The sequence below is a fragment of the Hyalella azteca genome, unplaced genomic scaffold, assembly GCF_000764305.2.
Source record: "Hyalella azteca isolate HAZT.00-mixed unplaced genomic scaffold, Hazt_2.0.2 contig10088, whole genome shotgun sequence".
Classification (NCBI taxonomy): domain Eukaryota; kingdom Metazoa; phylum Arthropoda; class Malacostraca; order Amphipoda; family Hyalellidae; genus Hyalella; species Hyalella azteca.
Genome location: NW_025940137.1, coordinates 210,336 through 231,616, shown reverse-complemented (window position 1 = coordinate 231,616; position 21,281 = coordinate 210,336). Strand labels below are relative to the sequence as shown.

The window sequence follows — 21,281 nt, the reverse complement described above, 5'->3', positions numbered from 1 at the left end:
CCGTGGCCCCTGGTGTTGGTTCTTGTTTCAAATTCTAGTAACCCTTCAGGGACCTTGTATAGACCATGAGTATACTTGTACACTTCAATGAGTTCCCCACACATATGACACTGGTGTACAAAAACTCGTGACACGATACGACAAATGCTTAAATTTATCCGGAGATTATGTAGAGAAGTAGAGTAATACATGTTCTTGTCAATAAACATGTTTACATTTGTTAATATTCACTTCCTTTTGTTCAATTCCCAAACGGGTGCTGCTTTCCGGATGCCACTCTTACAATAACACTGCATCGCAGATAATTTTTTAGTAATTAATCCCATCATTCTAATTAATCTCCACTTACGTACATTATACAACAAGTGATTACTATGAAATCTTATACACAAATCAATAATTATTATGAAAATATTTCTATTTCATTCCACCGAAATGTTAAAACAATCCTACTAAAATACGCTCACTATGAAAAACAGGATAAATTTCAATGTTTTGTGAATATTTGTGTCAATATTTCCTACACACAAGCTCCGTTATCACTTCTAGAAACGTGATGTGAATAAAACCTGCCACACTGGGAATTTGCAACTACGAACGATTAATAAAGCGATAAATTAATGCAATAATTAAAGATTGTGGAAATAGGACAACAAATCTATTAACATTAACTGATGATGTGAGCTGAAATCTTGTTTCCTAATATTTAGTCTGAAAATTACTTTTTTACTCATGCGGAAAATGGGCAAATTAATAAATACATGAAAAAAGGAATAATTAAAATTACATGTAAAATCCCAAGCATAAGCTATATAAACGATGCTAAAAAAGCACATAGACATAAATTTTTTGGGAGAAGTAACGTGTACTGAACAGAAGCCACTACACAAGCTTAATATAACTATGAGTCGTGCGCAATTACCGTTTTTTTACAATCTCTTTCAAAGGCATGCACATTCAACATTTCTCTCTTTACGCCATATGGATGCAGCACAATGGGATGCACAGCTGGCTATGCAAACAAATTGCGACAATTGTGAAAGAAACCAAGTTTATTTATGAGTTTGCGACTGAGTGGCTACAAAAATTGTTTAGAGATAAACGTAGATATATAAAAAATTTTAGAGTTACAGTTAATATCCCCTTAGTATTACACTTTATTTCATATATTCTATGCATTTGCTCCTGGGGCTTATGTGAAATTTACCCAAATGAAATTCACACATATTATTACTATTTTGCGCGCATATCATTTGTGTACACATTCCAACTTTGATAACTTATAGTTGTACACAAATATAAGGTACGGGTTGATTGTGAGAACGTAGCAATTTAGAATATTTCAATTCATCAACAAATTAGTATCACTCAATAAGAGCTACAGCAAGTTGCCAGTAGAAACCTACATCTGAAGCACTTTACATAAAGCAACGACAGGTACGATATTCAAGCAAGGCAAAAAAATATATATATAGAACAAAACTTAATTTCCTTCAGAGTTTGGCGGAACCTAAATTTGCTCTCAAAATGTGGGCAAAAAAAAAAAATCGTGAATAACGGTTGGACAACTCACACTTGAGCCGGAGCTACGTCGCTTCGTCGTTATGCTGCTTTTCCTAGGTACCTTCATCGTCCACTGCTTCCATTTCAAAAGAGCATCTTTCGCTTTGACGTCTCTCGGAGTTATAAATTTTACATTAGGTACTTCATTTCTATGTTGGTGTTTCTTGTGCATGGTTCTAGTTCTAGAATTATCTTTTTTCAGAGAATAGAACCGTGGATTTTTTCCTGCTTTGTAGCAATCATAACAGAAAAGAGCCGGAGAACCCACTGTTGACGAGGCATTTTCGGATGAACCCCTCAAGAAAGACCAACCTGATATAAGAAACTCATTCTGAATATTGTTTTTGAAGTTTACAGGCCTAAAAAAAGTGACATGCATAAACAAGAAATATTGTGGTGAGCATGAAATTAAATTTTAGAAATTAAATCTGGTTATTTTTTTGCTTCTATTTGCCGTAGTTCTGTCATAATACTGTTAAATGCTGTTTCTTTGTGAATAAAACAGTATGAATTTGTTCAAGGTAAATCAGAATATGAAAATTGCATAAAAAGTGGTGTATAAATTTATAGGAATTAATAACGAACATGAAAAATGTAAACTCGTCCTTGAACTTATGCAAGGACATGTAACAATTCAGGCAAATGTGGTTGCGTCAGAAAACCTAACAACATATTATTCAGCCAAGGTTTCCTGGAAACCGATCTCAATAAATAAAATAATGTTATAACAATTTCTTAAAAGTTTGTGAAAATTCCCTTATCCTACAGACCGACCTGAGATTAACGGGAATATTGCAAAAGTTTATGGAAAAATATACATTTTAATGATAGTTCAGTTGAACGTGCAAACAAACCTTGAGCTGTCGTTGCAGATGGACTCGGATTTTCTTCAGCTATATCTGCATTATTCTCTTCTTCATCGGAGGTCGTGTCAGCCAGAGCCTCTGCCATCATTCAACGCGCTGCGTTCTGTACATCACGAGATTATCAGTGAGATATCTCAAAGAGCCTAGCAAGATCATACATTTCTACTCTCTAATTCTAATCTCTTCTCTAATTCTAATCATGTTTTGTCATGATTAAACATTTTGTCAATGTCTAATCATGCTTCTCTTATTCTAATCACAACACTAGACGGAGTAAGTGTTATTGTATGCAAGTCGGTAATCGTAATCGTGGGCGACTGGGGTCATCCCAGCGAGGTGAATTCAACTACTTCGGCACGCTCCATTCATTCAGTTTGTAACCAATATGCAGTTCGTGACCAAGCAATTAATAATGCCTATTGCGTTGTGGCAAGGATTTTTTTATCATTTTTTAACAGCCTGTTTTCAATTAAAACGGTAGAATTCAATCACTTCGGCACACCCCATCTAATCGATTCGTGACCAATAATTTAGAAATTAAATAAGCAAATTCTTATGAACATGCGCGGTGGCACGGATTTTTTTGCACTTTTACGACCTCCCGTTTTCATCAAAAACGGTTTTTTCAGGTGGAAACAAACCTAACCTTACCTAAATGCAAACGCTAAGCCTTAACCCTAATCGTCACGGGTTGTCGTATAACGCTACAACCTCGGGTGCAAATGATATATGCCCTTAATTCTGTTAAGTAGTTTTCAGGTGTTTTCTATTTTACATAAGCTGCAATTATTTTACCAGGCATTAAGCCTTACATAAACGCTAAGCGTTAAAAATTTCTTAATTGTTCTTTTAAACGCAGTAATGCACATGCACATTTATCGACTTGCAAATGTTCCAAAATTCATGCTTCATGGAAACATTAGTGAAACACATTATTTCATTATCAATCAACCATAGAAGTACTTCAATTTGGCGGTACGCAAAAGATTAAGAAAATAAAAATTATGCTACACACTCATCGAGCGTAGTAATACCAGCTCGGTAGTGTGTACCTGTAGTGTGCCATGCTTCATTAAAGTAGCAGTAATAGTAAGCAATATGAATACTAAATTCTTGCGCCACATCGATGCAATCAAACATATCTCTGGTAAGTCATGGATGAAATGATTGATTTTCGAACGCGAAAATTTTAATGCAACATTTAATGACAATGTTGCTAAAAGTAAAAGACTTCGCTTATACGTCCACGGTCCACCTAAGTGAATTTATTGCAAGGAATAGATGCCTCAAGTATTCGTCATCTTGTTGAGAAAAAAATTAGATAACTAGTTGAAAAGGTTGCATGTATTTTAGACTCTAATAACCATTGAAATTTTGATCGATTTACAGTCAATACCACATCAGTCGTCGGCTCGTCGCTCAGCAGCTACAGCACTTAACACACCGCTCGTCAATAAAAGTAATATATACTGGTGTAGGATTTATAGGGTTCGATTGCCTCACACGCACACAAACTGACAAGCTTTTCCGACCACGACAGAAATTTTTGGCTAAGTTTACAAAACTGTTAGTTCTTTATGAAGGCCAGCGACAAATGTGTTGTTGCCTGACCGAATCGACACTTCTACGAACTCGCCTGCGTACTCGAACCGCCTCGAACGCAAAACCTAACTAACTCTCAACTCACCCAGTCATAGCTCCTTCGATACTTAACGGATTTCATTCAAATTTGGAACATAAGTAGGTATTACTAATATGCTGCGATAGGAATCATCACAGATTTTTACATAGATTCTTTTTTTATTAATATGGAAAAACGTAATGTTGGAGCAACTCGCCCAGTCATAATTTCTTTAATACTGAACAAACTTGCTTGAAATTTGGAATATAAGTAGGTATTATCAATACGCTGAGGTAGCAATTATTACAGATTTTCCATTACTTTCCATCGATTACGGCCTCCGGGCAATTCGGAAGTATCGGTTATGCAAGGCATATTTAACAACATGACCAAATTTTGGAACTATCGCAACTATGGACTAGACAAACACAAATAACTAACAGTCTATAACCTGCTCAATGTGTAAATACCATGCGCTTTTTCGAAATTCTTGCGTCTATGTTCAAGTTTTCTGTTTTCTCACCTTTATTGGAATTATTGGAAATTTATTTAATTTTGACAATTCCTGAACTAGCGTATTTACAGCAAATACTTATATTCAAAATTGCCAGCAGACACGTTAAATATTGAAGGAGCTTTGACAGGGTGGGTTGCTCAAAAAAATGCGTTCATTCGTTTTAATTAGAAACAAAGTAATTGAAATTCTGTAATAATTTCTACCACAGCGTATTAATAATACCTATTTATATTCCGAAATACAGACATATACGTTCAGTATTTAAGGACTTATGAGTGGTTAAGTTGCTTTAGAATATGTTGATTCGTTTTAATTGAAATAGAATCATGGTAAAAATCTGTAATAGGTAATTCCTATCGCAGTTCATTGATAATACATACTTATGTTCCCAATTTCAAGCAAATTCGCTCCGTATTAAAAAAATATGATAGGGCGAGTTGCTTAAACATTGTTTTTTTCGTATTAATATTAAACTAATTAATGTAAAAATCTGTAATAATCTACATCGCAGCGCATTAAGGTACTACGATAACCTACTACTGACGTTTCAAATTTCAGGCAAATTCGATCAGTAATAAAAAAAATTATGACTGGGCGAGTTGCTACAACATTGCGTTTTTGTGTATTAATCAAAAACTAGTTGATGTAAAAAACTGTGATAATACCTATCACAGCGCATTGGTAAAACCTAGACATATACCAAATTTCAAGCAAATTTGTTCAGTATTAAAAAATTATGACTGGGCGAATCCGGCGAAATGCTCCAACATTGCGTTTTACCGTATTAATAAAAATGAATCAATGTAAAGATCTTCAATAATTCCTATCGCAGCACATTAGTAATACTTACTTCGCTACTTGCTACTTATGTTCCAAATTTGAATGAAATCCGTTCAGTATTGAAGGAGTTATGACTGGGCGAGTTGAGAGTTTTGTTAGGTTTTGTAGGTATCAGATACAACAAAACATTTACGTTTCTCATGGTTAATGCACAAATTTTTTTAGATATATTACACTGCGCAGAATACTGAGAAACCAAAAAATGTATAATCAAGATGATGAATTAATATTTGGTTCCTATGAATCAACATTTGAAAATCTAAATGAGTCATGACAGACTTGAGTTGAGAGCCACACGAGTGACACGCCCACACCTACGGTACGGTAGAGTAAGTTCCTTCCAGCTACTATTTACCACGGAAAAACACTAAAGACTGTAAACAAACCAACATTATTTAGTTGTGAATGAATAAAAAACAGTACAAATTACCGTTGATTACGGAATATCTGCTCAAAAAGGTTCGAAGATGTGTTTTATCATGAAGGCAACCGCACAACAGTAAAAGAGCACACACGCTTGTGCGAATCGGTGTGTCGACTGTACACTGCGAGTCGTGCCTGTCGTTGCCCTGTGGTCGAGATAACACACAGATTGCGTTCACGGGAGAGCTGATGCCAGTAAAGAAGAAAATGAAATTGAGAGAAAAATGATGAAGACTTGAACTAAATAGCTATTGCTGAGTCCAGTGTTACAAGCGTTCAACGTGCGACTTCTTCTTCACCTACAACACGCAACCAACCAAGTTGGATCGCTCGTCTGACATTCATCTGACGCATTTTCCTGTTTTTAAACTTTGCACGGATTAAATTTCACTTGTTTGATTGCGCTGCGGAATTAGATTTTAATTTATTTTACTTTGTTCATCTTGCGTAATTAGTGCCAGTTTATTGCAGCCTAAGCCATCTGTGGAGTTCATTAACAGACGTACTATGAACTATAGTATGATAAGTTGAACACTTGAGCTGGCAATCCAGCATAAGTCCGGCAAAAAAGTTGGCGGCAACGCTGCAGAGTGCAGACTGCAGTTACTTCCCGTCGTTCTCGTCCCGCTCTCGGTCAAAATATCATTTTCCTTGATCGTGGCATGACCATGGACCTGTTATTGGAGTAATTGGACCATAGTCCATACGTCCGTCCGCGTCCTTGGCTAGCAGGGCTGCGGCACTGGCAGGTGCACTGCGCCTAATCCTTGGCGCCCGTCGCACCTCTCCAATTTTGTCACTGGAGACAGAATGTTTTTTACCTCCTCTTTGTCTTCGTTTTCGCTTTCTAGTCATGAAATGGACCCTACGATATTTATACTTGCCTGAGCAGAGCTTATTGACTCGTCTGCTGGGGCTTTCTCGGGGTGGTGCTCCTATTGGGCACAAGCAGCTTTTGGCTGTGAGGCTCAGCAAGTGTGGACTGCATTGGCCCATAGTGTGTTGGAGGCAGCATCCTAGTTTAGCAGAGCTTCGAGTCTGCTGCTTTGCTTTCCCTTTCTGACAGAGAACAGGCTGGTGGGCGCATTTGTCGCCACAAGTCTTAATCCCAACTATAAAAAAAAAAACTGGCAGGTGCTTTGCAGTTTCAAGTTTGCGCAGTTGAGATTTGAGAATACTCAGCATAGTGGCAAACCAGAGCTTTTTTAGAATCAGTTCATTTTTAATTTCCTCATTTACTCAAGATTTAAACCAATTTCTTATGTATGATAATGCTGGTATCCAGGATACTTTATTGGTCTACTTATAGGACTCAGCAATGAACTTGAGGGAGAGTCTAAAAAACTCTCTGCTTTGCCACTATGGAATACTGTCACTACTGTTTATCCGTCGAGTTGCGATAAATTAAGTAGGCCTATTTGTTTTGGTCCTTGAAAGTTGAAATGAACTTTGGTTTGCGGATGTGTGTACCTATAAGTCCTATATTATATGAACATTGAACATGAACAATACCTAGCGCCTAGCGGTTTCAGCGTTTATTAGGCCATCCGCCATAGGCCTGTCGCCGAATCGACTACCTTTTTCGTTTTTGCTAGAAGCCTAGAACCTAGAAGAACCTTTTGCTAGAAGCCTATTATTATTGTTATTATTATTATTTTTTTTTTGTTTAATGAAGGCTGTTATATTAGCAGCCCATACTTATCTAAATTACATTAGCAGTAACTCATTTCATTTACTAATATATGTTCCCTGTAAACTTCTACCCAATCCTGCACTGAGCTTACATCAGCCAACCTCACTAAATGGCAGCAATTAACTTCATATACAAAGAAGCTGAAAACCCCAAGCTATAAGCTCTCAGGCCCAACGGTCATCCATCTGGCAGACCTGCAGCTTTAAGTCCACTCCAAGTGGACACCCTGCATTGGGCCTTGCAAAGAAAGAAGAAGAAGAAAGAAGCCTAGAACCAGTGTCCAGTGAACCACATAGGTAGTAAGTATTTTGATATAAAATTAGGTCATTAGGATTTCATTTGTTATAGTATCATTTTCTCAAATATATTGAATTCCCCCTCCCCCTTTTGTTATTTTAGTAGTTTTTTTTTCTCGTCAATTTTCTGTGGCCCATAGGGCCACAATAAACAATCATAACTATGGAAAGTGTCTCCTCTGGAAACAGATTACAGAGCAGTCCCATCATCCCATGCAAATGATGCAATTGCAATTCAGAAGGGTGGAATCAAACTGGTGCTGGACTGCTGGTGATTTAGGCTACCGGTAGCTGGAATTTTTTATGATGCTCTTGGTGGTGAGTTGCCACTGTCAGACTTGTCATTCTCTGATACTACTGATGGACCATCAGTGGAAGAAATGTCTGTAGGAGAATACCCACTACTGACTCCTGTCTCGAGTCTAAGAGGCCCTCAAGCTCGCAAACATAAAGCTAAGATGACCAGGGGACAGTCAAGCCAAAAGAGAAGCAATAACACCTTCTGTGGATTTCAAGTAGACCATGAACAAGCAGTGCCTGTCGCCTGATCAGCTCAATTCAGTTGGACAAAGTGAAAGCACTAGTGTCTAGTGGGTCAGAAGTTCAGAACAAACAGCTCCAGTTATACAAAATAAAGTAATATCTACCCCATTGCCTCAAACCCATGGTCAAAATTCAAAGATATTAACCAGTACACTAAAGACCATGCTTATTGAAAACCAGCAGGTGCAGCTAAGGAAGTCAGAAATTTCTAAGCAAATGATATAAGACTGGCTAGAGATATAGATCAATCTCCCATTGGTCAACATAAGATTTCATCAGTGAATAAAAATTGAGCCAGAGGATTACTTATTATAACCTTGCAGTTGCAGCCTTGCATGCAGGAGATGATAAATGAGCAATTTTCAAATCTTCTGTCAGTTACTTCTATTGGAAAACATCTATAGTTTCACTGGAGGTTGAGAGTGGCATCCCTCCGCAGGCTCCGCTGAGGTACCACCGCCACTCTGCCAGCTTGTGGGGCTGAGGTACCTATGTCGCCTGGGGGAGCTCCCTTGTTGCTCGCCAGTCTACAATCCACACTCAGGATGATGTATGTTTTTGGTGAATTTTCCCACGCATTTTCACTTTTTTTTAAGCTATTGCTGTGCACAGTTGGCGCAATGCAATGAAAATTGATTCTCTTCGCGCACGTGTTCGCGCAATCCCGGCCATCAATTCTACGTCGCGCTGCTGCGCACGAGCAGTTTGTGGAGGAACAGACGTAATACTCACATTACTCAGTACAGTATGCCTTTAATTATCTTTCAATAATATATGATTTTTCTTGATACGGAAATTTGGTGAATGAGAAATCTAGAACTTTATTTTGGAAAAAATTTTCTCCAAAGTCATGTGGCAACACTGAACACCGTCTGTTTACATTTCGTATGTATAATAGCCGCAGTTTACGATTACCGTACGTTCCGTATCAAACAAGGCGGACAAGCGGAAGAGTCAGAAGTAACCCGGACATGTCTTACATTTTATTATTGTCAGTTCGACTCGCGTAGTCAATATACTTGCATATATTGTCGACTAAAATAGTAGAACTATTTTAGCTTTCTAAAGTACGGTGCATGGCGCATTTTTTTACCAGCATAGTACAGCGCACCGCGCAGGTCATTAAAATGACAAAATAAATTCCTGCGCACCTGGCACATCTTCCTGACCATGGTCTACAATAACCTTATTGATGTAGCGGGATTGGCAGACAGGCCATGGGCTGGAACAATCTTTGCTTATCATTTTGTATTCTGTGCAACAGTGCAAGAGAGACTCTAGCAGACCTTAATTTGACATTTGTTGGCTGTGAAGCAGATCTGCTATCTCCAATATCACCATGAATTTATTTTTCAGTGCATTTCTCTCCTTTTTTTTGCCAGACAGACTGTTGGAGAGTTGTCAGAGACAGATGCTGTCAGTTGCCTGTCACCATATTCAGAGACCTACAAAGTATAGTGTACAATGGATATCACAAAGTATATACCAATGGCAGGATGGAATTCTAATATTGACGGTTCATATATTATTCCCGATACACCTACACCAGTTTTTCGATACAACATTATTTGAGGCAAAAAAATGAACTTCTTATAGGCTTAAAAGTTAAAACACGTATGGGTATGATGATGATGATCACCACAACGTCACTCGACTGAGTGCCGCCCAGGCCCACCCCCCTCCGGAGCGCCGAGCCGGTCTTGCCACACTCTGATCAGTTGGGACACTTCCACTGGCTTGTTCCATAGATCTTCAGGCTGCAGGCTGGTTGGTATTTCAGCACACCCAAACAGATGCTGTGTGTTGTGGGTGTGGTTTTGACACAGAGGGCATGATGGTGTTGGGTAATTAGCCTCATCGATCTTATTGAGGTATTCTCTAAGCATTGGGCATTTCCCCGCCCTTAATTGCACCAATGTACGCCTCATGCCTCGGTCCAAAGTCCTCTCTATTTCGTTTACTTTAGGTGCAGGTGCATTTAGAATCTTGTTGGGTGTTCTCGATTCTAGGTATCTCTCGACTGCGGTGGTATGCAATGTCTTCATGTTTCTATTCACCTCCACGCTGTTGTATATGGTCTTTTTCATGAGTCTGATTGGTTCTTGGTTCATCAGACTTCTCAGTGGGTGTTCTTCCAGTTTGCTCTTCTCCCTCAGTTGCGAGGCCGTCATCTGCACGTGGTTCTTCAGAGGCAGGACAGATGTTTCGTCGTGAAGATGTTGTGCGTTGGTGTCGCGTGTGTGTCCTGTGGCAATTCTCAGGGCAGAGTTCTGAACAGTTTGTATTTTCTGCCAGCCACTTTCCGATGTTATGGGACCCCATATACTACTTCCATACTCCAGAACTGGACGTATCAGCGCCTTGTAGGTTTGNTTTTTCCCTCTTATGTGTGTTACTGTGTGTTTATATTGAAGTGTTTAACTATTTTATAAATTCAACTAAAATAATTCTCATTCTTTTCAGGTCAGGTTTAGATCAGTAATTGATTACATAAATTTATGCCAAAAACTATTCTAAAGTGTGGTGCTGTATAAATTGCTGTCCCACGCTCCCTAGTTCCTAACCTCTTGAGTGATTTGCTCCAAAGCACCCTATAAACCTCCTAACTGGCTTGCATTGGAAGCAGTTATTGGTGTGCATCTTACTCATTGGTCTGTGTGCATTCTGACTTGGTGTCACCTTTAGTTCAGCTTCAGTTAGTCAGTTTTACACATATGCCTTGTTCTGTCATTTTCCTGTCACTTTTACTGTATGAGATACCAATAGCTATTAGAACCAGTATTTGCGTTTCATTTTCCTTTTCAACCTTTAGTCATCATACTAGTTAAACTCAATCTTTGTTACCAATTTAGTCAATTAAAGTAGGCGACGAGTTCGTCTCACCCGCGTTGAGACACCGGTAACAGCGCAGCTTTCACTCAACAATTAAAATTATACAAAGTATTAGTTTGTTAAAGATTTGTCTCTTAATATGCAAAGAAGTAAACTTAATAAAGTAATTACAGCTACCGTGACTACTTTTCCATGATGCACACACGATGACACAAAACACGCAATTCATGGGAGCGAGACTAAATAGAACAACAAAAGCATGCGCCCGGCATGCAACTGCGAAAATGAATGACGATCGCGGCAGCGGCGGCACGGTTCACAACGTTAATATACTCGATGCAAGAGAATGATTAATTATGATATTTCTGATAGAGATTTGAAATATTTTCGGAAGCCTAAAACTATAACAAATTATTTCGTTACTTTGACATGGTTGATTTCAAAATAAATATTTTAATGCGAATTCATGAAAAATGTTTGAAATAAATTGAATAATGTTCATTTATATCTATAGGTGGGAGTAATTTGAGTAAACAACTATGAATCGATTTATTATCCTTTAAATAAGAATCTTTGCATTGAAACTTCTGGAAGATGTGTCCACCGCAATATTTGTACAGTGGTATCAAGAGTCAAAGCCGTTAACCGATCGTTGGATGGCCGCAAATATGTCGCATCATTCTACCTATTACAGTCAATAGAACCTAAATAAACTCTGTTCATCAAAAGGACAAGAAGCTTATGTATCAAACATATGTGGTAGTACAATAAATTTTGAGATCTCCAGTCATGAGATTTAAGGGGGGCGTCTTGGTCCGAAAAAAACTTTTTTATTTACAGATGGATCACTTCGAAATTTAATACACGTATGTAAAACGCAATTCTAAGACTTTTTTGTTCATGTGAATTTTTTGACAAAAAATGAAAGAAAATGAGAAATTATTAGAAAACAGACAAAAAAGGGGGTACTGTAGAAATATCAGCGTACCTAGGATTTTCAAGTTACAACATCAAGACACATATCATTCGATGCGTAAAGACCATATCTACAAATTGATGTAGGCTTTTTTTTTAATTTCCAATTTTGTGGGTGTGGGAGCATTTTTTGTAAGTTTTTCGGAAATTTTTTGATTTTACCCCATTCCACCCCCCCTTTTTGCAAAATAAAATACAAACTATAACGAAATTAGAAAAACTCATACAACAATTTGTAGATCTTTTCTTTGCAAATCGAATGGTATATGTCTCATTGCTGTAGCATCAAAACTGTAGGAGTAAATAGGTTTCCAGTGACAATAAGTGTGAATGTTCAGTAGAGCCCGACAAAGTCCCGGGCACCTCAAAATCGGCATTCAACACTGCAAAGAATGAGACTAGACAATACTGGAGCTCAATTTCTGAGACTAGACGATAATCAATTATTACCCATCTTAAATGTGAAAGAACTCCCCCACCCCCCTTCCTTTCGGGATCTGTCGTGAACGCATAAATCAACGTACAGAGATGGTTTTGGTACCGTTGGATAGGTCAGAATGTCAGCTTTAAGATGAGACTAAAAACAGGAAAAGCCTAAATTGTCAATTTTGGACCAAGACGCTCCCCTTAAATTCATACTCATAGGTGATCTTGAATTTCTGCACTGCGTTCAATTAAGCAATTTGTAAAATCATAAATTTCAAATAGGTACCTACTTTTTCAATTTAATTCTGAATGAGTCGCGTCTGTTGAATTCTAATAGGGATCATTAATTTTTGCATCATATTTCTGAAAATCAAGTATTGCATTTCTTTTAAATTAAAAACATTCTTTTACATAAAAAACAACGAGTTTTTTCTTACAGCTTCTTTGATAATAGAGGATCTCACTCATATAACTTGATATTTTATATTTAATGATTTTGTCATTTCGATGACTAAACTTTCATTGGTTCATTAAGATGAAATAATTACTGCTTATAAACAACCAACGTTTTCTAAAAGACACAAGATGTTCGAAAACTCGCCATGGGAGACAAAATCATTCAGGATTTGAAGTGAAGTTATTAAGACAAATTCAACATTATAGGCGAGAACATGAATAAATTCGTATTTAGAAGCGTATCAATTGGTGTTTAAATTTTGAAACAATTTTCCATCATTTAAATGTCACTGTGAAATGTGGATCAAATCTATTATGAAATTGAACTTTACAAGACCAAAACAAGATGTCTGACACCGTCTTGTCTAATGTCAACAGTCAACACAATGTTGCCATACGCCGTGAAAGATTAACAGTTTATCCCATCATTCCGTGTGGATTTGAGAACTTTGTTGGTATTGATGAAATTGTGAGAATTTTCTGCAAAAGTTTACGTAATTTTTATTTTGGAACATATTCTTCTACAAAATTTGTCGATACGGATACACGACTAGTGTATGTATTGGAGGGAAGAGTTGCCGACTTTTTATCGGTTTTCGAACCACACGCAAGCGAGTTAAAGGAAGTGCAGCTGTCCGGGTGTCCGCAGTTTCTGACGAGCTCAGTGTAAGAGTATCAATTGTCACTTCGGTGGAAGGTGTGAGGTGGTAAATTTTTCGATACATTTTCTTTTGTTAACATGATAATATATTACCTATACAGAATTCCATACTGACCAATGGTTCAAGAATTTTTGATCCAGAACCCTCATCAACTGCTTCAGTAATGATTCAGGAGAGAAGGTTGGTAAAAATGTAAAATTGGAAATTAAACCCTCAGTAATCTATTTTGAGCTGTGAGGTAGCCTATTTGCCATTGCTCAGGCTGTGCAAATGATAAGCGATGGCACTGTCAACTGTGGGTAGCAGTGGAGCTGTGGTCTACATAGATTCATTATCAAGTCTGAACCTGTTAACATCCCAACAACCAACATCACATTTACCCTTGGTCTTTAAAATTCCTCAGATGTTACCAGGGCTTTGCACTCGTTTTCCAGTGATGGTCCAGTTCATCCCAGGCCACAAGAACATCAAGGGAAATGAGATGACAGACCTTGCAGCTAAAGCTGCCCATGCACTGCCTGAAGTATCAGCTGAGGCTATCATGTGCAGGGAGGATAAGAGGGGCAAGATAATAATGGAAGTCATGCAACAGCGGGAGGAAGACTGGAAACAAAAGTTGGCTATTACTACCGTCAACCGGGGCAACTTGGGACTGGCGGGGCAACTCGGGACGCACCTCCGACACGGCGTAAAACTGTTATAGTAGCGAAACTAATTGGAATATTGCAAAACTAAATATAGTGGCGTAAACGTCAACATTTTTCCTATCTATGTAGTATGAAGGCAGTCAAAAAATACGACATTTACTAGCTTTGAAAAATTCCTGAAAAAAATGGTGAAAAACGCTGTTTTGAAAAGTTACTTCTGCTAAGGTCTGTAGCAAAAAAAATATTCGCCATATTAAAAAATTTTACTTACATAAAAGTTGCACCCAGGTGTCGGCTTGTGGCTACTCGGGACACTCTTTTTTTGCTTCTGGCACCTTACGAATAGCATATGGAATTTTTTGAAGATGCCATTCGATAGCCCTCACAAAGAGCTATAAAATGAGCCTAAACTTGTTTATGAAATGTTTCATCGTAAGAAGTTATTAACAAAAAACGCTCAAAACCGTCCCGATTAGCCCCGGTTGACGGTAACACTGGTCACCATCTAATGCAGATAAGGGATAAAGTGGGATATTGGCCACAGTCATCATTTAAGGGGAGAATCGTGGAAACTGCTTTTGCAAAATTTAGGTTGGGACATGTTGGTCTAAGGAAGCCCCTGTATATATATATATGTTTAACTTACCAATCCAGCTCTTTGTTCATGTGGGAGAGATGAATCGATTGAGCATTTTCTCCTGCAATGTCCTTTATATGCTAAGAGTTGCACAATTATGCAGACTCAATTGCATTCAATTGGAGTCCCAGTAACCATGAAATGTATGCTGGGTGGAGGAGAATATCCTCCCCAGATTCAATCTGAAATAATGTAATGTGTATCACTTTTCCTGGCATCTACTGGAAGATTGAAAGAATTTGAGCACTATCCAACAACCCAGACAAATTAAGGCCAAAAATCATTCACCACTTTTGCTTTTCCTAGTGTAACCCAGGATGCAGTTGTAAATGCAGTTGCCTCCCCATTAATTACAACTAATATGCTCCAGAAACTTTTATGTGAAGCTAATTACTGGCCTGGTATCCTGTTTTTTACTATGTTAACCCTTATGTAGACTAAATTTATCTAACACTTGTGGAAACCAACAACCTAAATTTAAACTACCTCCCCTGCACTCAACTGTATGCTTACATAATTGAAAGAAGAGCACTCTATGCAGCTTTAAATAGATTTGGGAAGAACTAGTTTTGTGTAAGTAGAGACTGCCATTTGTAAGGAGTGCTACTCTTTCCCCGCTTTATTAAGCCTTCCCTATTCTGTCATAATCCCACCCGCAGGAGATGGTGTTTCGTTGAGCTGTTTGGCAAGCAGAGAAAAACTTTCACGCTTTGGCTGTTGAGCCATGGGAAGCTCCAGGCTGCCCCCACCCAGGCTGGACCTTTAGTTAGCATTAATTACAGTCTCATGCGTGGCGCAATGTAGGGCATGGCTATGATGACTAACCTGGGCGAGTAAAAGCTAACCTGAGGACACCTTCAGGTTTGCATTCTGGTGCTGAATTCCTTATTTACCATATTAAATTACTGTGCATTATCTGGTACCGTAGTGGCTTTTGTTGGGGAGGTGAGGCTCTGCTTTCTTGGGCAGCCTCTTCTCAGACACGACATATGTGGACAAGACAATCCTGTAGATTTTTCCCAATCCCTAGGAGGATGCAAGCAGTGTTTTCATAGTGGAATTCTAGCCTAGGTTCTAGGATTGACAGTACTTTTTGGTCTTGGCAAAGGGTGCCACCGTGCCTGGTTTTGGTCCCCTTCTGAAGGAGGGGACCAAAATTGGACACCAGTGAGTGACACTGTGACAGTGACAGGAAACTGGACTATTTGACCAACCTAAGTTAGGAATTACATAATTTACGTGATTATTAATCAAAGACAAATAGTCTAAAATCTAAATTTCTGATATTTAAATAGGTAAATGTGAAGTTGACTTCAAATAAGTAATTAAAAATTTTATTATTTTTCGGAGATTTCATATCAAGAACAAAGTATAACTTTACAAGTTTCGTTATCCTATTTGTCTACTTGTCGTAGTATTGAGTTAGAGCAAATAGCTATTTTCTTGGAGTTGGCCGAGCAACATACACTGTACACATAGGTATACAATACTGCATACACAAATTGCAATTCACAAAATAAATTGTAAAATGAAGAATTGACTAGTATAATACCGTATCTTACTTACTTCTCTAGGTTGCAAAATGCCAACTGTGACTGATGTCTGACAAATGACAAAGACCAAATTTCATAGGTGCACATCAACTGGTATGACGTCAACTCGAAAACACTTCTCTCCTTTGTTCATATTTCAAATTTCACGGCTCACAAATTTCACGGCAAAGTAATGTTATTCTATATTAATTTCTTTTATGGCTGTAGCTCCTAGAAAACTTTTCACAGATAGACTTTGTGTTTGTTACTCACTTGTAATGAGGCAATTCATGGGACATTAGTTTTCATGTTTTACTTGAAGATTCTTATTTCAGGTGATGAATTTCACTTATAACAGCATAAAAATGTGAAGATATGACTTTTATGATAAATTAGTAACATAAAAACATGTCTAGTTCTTTACATTAGCAATCAATGTCAATAGACTTTTGTTAACAATACATTTGATCAGACCAATTGAATCTATAAGCAGTTTTGCGCAATGAATAAAGCAAAATTATAATTTTTTGACAATTGCATATGATAAGAGAGATACTTTGAAGTTTTTCAATGTTAACAGCATTGAAATCCACGTGAAAACATGAATTTTTGATATTTTTTATGCATTTAATGACTTAAACCCTGTATTTGATAAGTACTTTTATTTTAAAAAATTTCTAATTTTGTGTCTGTTGATCCTTAGAACTTTTGTTGTTGTTTACCAATGCTGTCTAGTGTTTATTCAGTATGCCACTGTGTCTTGTGAAAGAAGGTGCTAGTGTGCTGTGGACCGGTCTGTAAACCATAATGATTATTGGTTCAAAATCTCATAATACCACATTGTTTTATAATACCTATAGAATTTCATCATGCATGGGCCATGGGATGAAGTTATTAAAGAGCTTTAGCCAAAGGTCCATGGTTTCAAGAAACACAAGATTATTTGTAAGATTGAATTTAAGAATAGGGGTAATACATGGAGAACAGGTACACAAATCTTAATAGATCAGCAGAAGCCCTGAAACTGGAACTTCCATATGAATAATATGTATGTATATATTGCACTAATTGAAATAATTATCCACTGGAATTAATATTAAAGTTTAATGCACTTATTTCTATTCAATAATCTTAATTCAAGAGAAATGGTTAGTTCCATAATCTTAGTATAGGAAAAATTGTTCATTTAGGTGCTTATGCTCTAAAATCAAAACTACTATTCATTTTCAAATTTTTATTTTTAATTTTAAAGTTTTTTAAGGAATGACATTTTTATTATTACAATAGACACGTGACTGGTAACTATTAGATGGTAAGTATTAGACTCAGAGGCATGGTAACTTGCTGGTTTGCCCTGATTTCAAACACAGTAAGATGACTAGTTGCCAAAGGGTTAATTTAACTGGATTGAATTTAATATTTTTTCATTATTTTCAGATGTGTTTGGCTTACAATCAGCCTTAGGTAGTCACCAGCCTGCAGACTGGTATTATTAATAAGAACGTTTTAAATATCATAAAAAGCACATTTCAGTGTTTTTTCACACAACAACATAAATCTTGAATAAAAAAATCTTGCATAAAAACTCTTGCTAATTACAAGCTCAACTAAGAATGAAGTCCTTACATTCTCAGCACTGCTATTTTATAGTTCACATGTAAGTACTGGTACTAGTACTGTTATTTTTTTATTCAATTTTAATTTTCAATGTATCACAATGATTGTAAGTGGTTGAAGGTTAATTTCTTGTATATTATCATGTTCTTTAACTCTGATGTTAGGAATCACTATAATTATTTAAATTCAGGTCATTAGACAAAATTCACTATTTTATCACCTAATTACTTACTGGCAAAAGGAAGTGTATTTTCATATTTTATCCTTCAACATTATTTTCCTCAATTCTCATGGCAGTCCAGGACATCTATTCTTGCAGTTGTTGTTTATTTATTTTAGGTTTCTTATTTATTACAACTACCTGGAGTATTTATTACAATTACCTCCATATTCTTGAATTTCTACTCATTAATCAATTTCATTGATCAAGACATTTCAGCATCCTAATTAATTTCTATTGAATGTTTTTTCATGAAATTTTTGTTATTGTAGTATTCATATCTTATAATTTCTCTTTGATAAACAAAAATCATCTTAAATATTTCCATTGTTGCTTGTTAGAGTGTTTTGGTTCAGTATTTTGCACATACTAATAGAATGATGTGGTTAGTGATCTAATTTTATTTTTTTTACAGGGAATGCTTGTCCAATCAGCCATGTCCTTTTAGCCCTGAAGTGCTCAAGGTTTCCTTACAAATGATTGTCACTGAACGCTTTGGTGCTGTGAGTATATTCTCAATATTTTTATCCATGATTCATGGTACAAGAACATGAGGCTGCCCTGATTGCCCTCAGATTGAAAGTATGTTTGAAATGGTTTAGACTCGAATGATTTATTTGACAAATTTAAGTTCTGTTAAAGTGAAGATATGTGATGTATGTATATAACCTCAATTTTAGAGTGATAATTGCTTTGCAAAATTATGCCTAATCATAAATTGAGGAAATAGTCATATATTTTCTAGTCTGTCATGCCTACACAACTTTCAGATGTATTAAAGCTGGTTAAGTTTTTATTGTAATGAATACATAATTATGTAACAACCAACTCTTTTGTTTCAGGCAGAGGCATGCAGAGACCTTGAAATCATGAAAATGGACAAAAATGACTCCAGTTTTATCCTACGGGTGCATGAGGACAGCTACGCCAAACTTCACTGCTCAATTGCAATGTGTGATTCTTTGCGTTTTGCTGGTGAAGAAGTCAGACTAAAGTTCATCGTACAAGAGCCGATTGTGCGATCTCTGCCTATGCTAGGTGGCAGCTTGAGACAAAACCCAATGACCCGTGCATAGTTAAGGTTATTGTTTACTTATCTGTTAATAATTGTATGTCATGGCTGTGAATATTTTTGTCGTTGTTGTTGTTAGTTGTCCGGAACTGCTGCTCGGCGGCGCCCCCGCCAAGGCGGTGGCTCCAGGGGAGGAGGAGAGAGTGGTGGATCCACTCTAATGATGTCGGAGAAGGATGGGAGTGATGAGAGGAATGCTGCTGTCAGTCCAGTGTTAGACCAGAGGTCCAGTGGATTAAGAGAGTTGGGGTGCGATGGGCAGCTGAAGAGGTGATGGGTGGTATGATCCATTGCGCTGCACTCAGGGCAGAGAGAGCTATTTGCTGCACCAATGCGGGCAAAATACGAGTTGAACCGCGATGAGTAGACAGAGGGGAGCTATGAAAGGGCGCTTCTGGCCGCCCTGGGGAGGGATAGCTGGCTGGATGAGATAGAGGGGGCAGGTGTCAGCAACACCTTGTTAGGAGCTGCTGAGGCCTGGTAGGAGGAGACGGCAGAGCTGTGCAGGATGCAGAGGGCAGTGGAGTAGGAGTCAGGGGGGAGGGACCCCTCCTCCAGCAGGTGAGAGACCGAAGGTAGGAAGCGGGTCTGAAGCGTGTGTTGCATGGGACGGGGCCCCGATGTCTGGGTGACGATAGGGTAGCTGGGATGGTGTGGTCGGAGGGCACTGGTAAGGAATTGTGAGCCTAGAGAGGTGTTCGGCCGCGGGTAAGACCTCAGCTTTGCTGTGTAGGTGGGAGGCGTAGGCCATTTGAAGAGAATAATTTTGTACAAATTATGATGTACATTTTCATGATTTAAATCAAATCCAATTATTTTCGGTTGCATTTTGCTTTCATTTACATATTTTTTCCTCATTCTGGTGTCCATTGAAGATTTAGATGATTTTCAAACCTAAAAGCATCGCCAAGACTCAGGACATGGACGATTTTTGTGTTGGGTGGTCAAATGAAGGCAACGTCGCAAAATTGCTACAGTTCAGAGTACTAAGTTTGATCCAGTGAGTTGCGTGTTGCATTCAAGCTTTCTGTGATTGTTCTCGTCGAAATCGATGATGTGGCCAGGTGGCCTGTGCATTGAATTGCCGGTTCTAATCCCCAGACAGTTGCTAGAATTCTGAAATATGTAGAATCGGCCAGAATTGGACAATTAGTGCGGATTTCATTTATACTAATAATATTGATAAGTTCAATAAAAATACATCCTTCATTTTGCTAAGGTTGCAATTCTGCCCTTTTCTAGCATTAATCAATGATATTATCGGTGTTTAGCTGAATATTTTGTTCTGTCAAAATCAAATTGCTCATTGTTGGCAGAAATTCTCTTCCTACAGTAATTAATGTGAAAAGATTGACTGAGCAGAAAAGAAAGACTGGGCAGGGCACCCCATGGTGGCAGTTCAAAGTACCAAGATTAATGCAGAGAGGCGCGGGTTCGATTCCAGCTCTGTGCGCCAGTTTCTGGTCGGAATCGGCAAGTAGGCCGAGCGGATAAGCACAGCTGAATTTGGAGCAGTGAATTGCGAGTTCGAGACCGCAACAAGCTGTGAATGTTCTGCGATGTTAAGAATCGGCAACAGGCCTACGGCCTAACAAACGCTGAAACCACTATATTATTATTATTGATTTGCTATCAAACTGATTGGGACGCAATCTTTGTTCGCTTCAATACAAAGTAAATGATGAAATCTTTCACTGATTAACAGATGAGTAGATGTCATTATACAGGGTCCATTATGAAAGTAATGAACATAATGTTATTGTGACGCTGTGAAATGTGGTGGGGAATATGCCCTTTCAATGCATCCGATCGTCAGTTTAGTTCAAGCGGTATGAGCGGAGAT

The 21,281-nt window shown here is 37.8% G+C and overlaps 1 protein-coding gene across 1 annotated transcript; it reads left to right on the top strand.

Annotated features, from left to right (window-relative positions):
• The first annotated feature begins 17,923 nt into the window (after positions 1–17,923).
• LOC108678876 lies at positions 17,924–20,649 on the top strand. The gene is made up of 3 exons (XM_018167371.2): positions 17,924–18,186; positions 18,782–18,869; positions 19,209–20,649. Exons 1-3 carry the CDS (start codon positions 18,143–18,145, stop codon positions 19,440–19,442), a joined length of 366 nt encoding a protein of 121 aa, XP_018022860.1. The 5' UTR covers positions 17,924–18,142; the 3' UTR covers positions 19,443–20,649.
• Positions 20,650–21,281: the final 632 nt, after the last annotated feature.

Coding starts and splice junctions, on each gene's coding strand:
- LOC108678876 (XM_018167371.2), top strand. CDS start 18,143: ATGAAGTCCTTACATTCTCAGCACTGCTATTTTATAGTTCACAT. Junction 18,187..18,781: donor TGCTATTTTATAGTTCACAT/GTAAGTACTGGT, acceptor TTTTTTTTACAG/GGAATGCTTGTCCAATCAGC. Junction 18,870..19,208: donor TCACTGAACGCTTTGGTGCT/GTGAGTATATTC, acceptor CTTTTGTTTCAG/GCAGAGGCATGCAGAGACCT.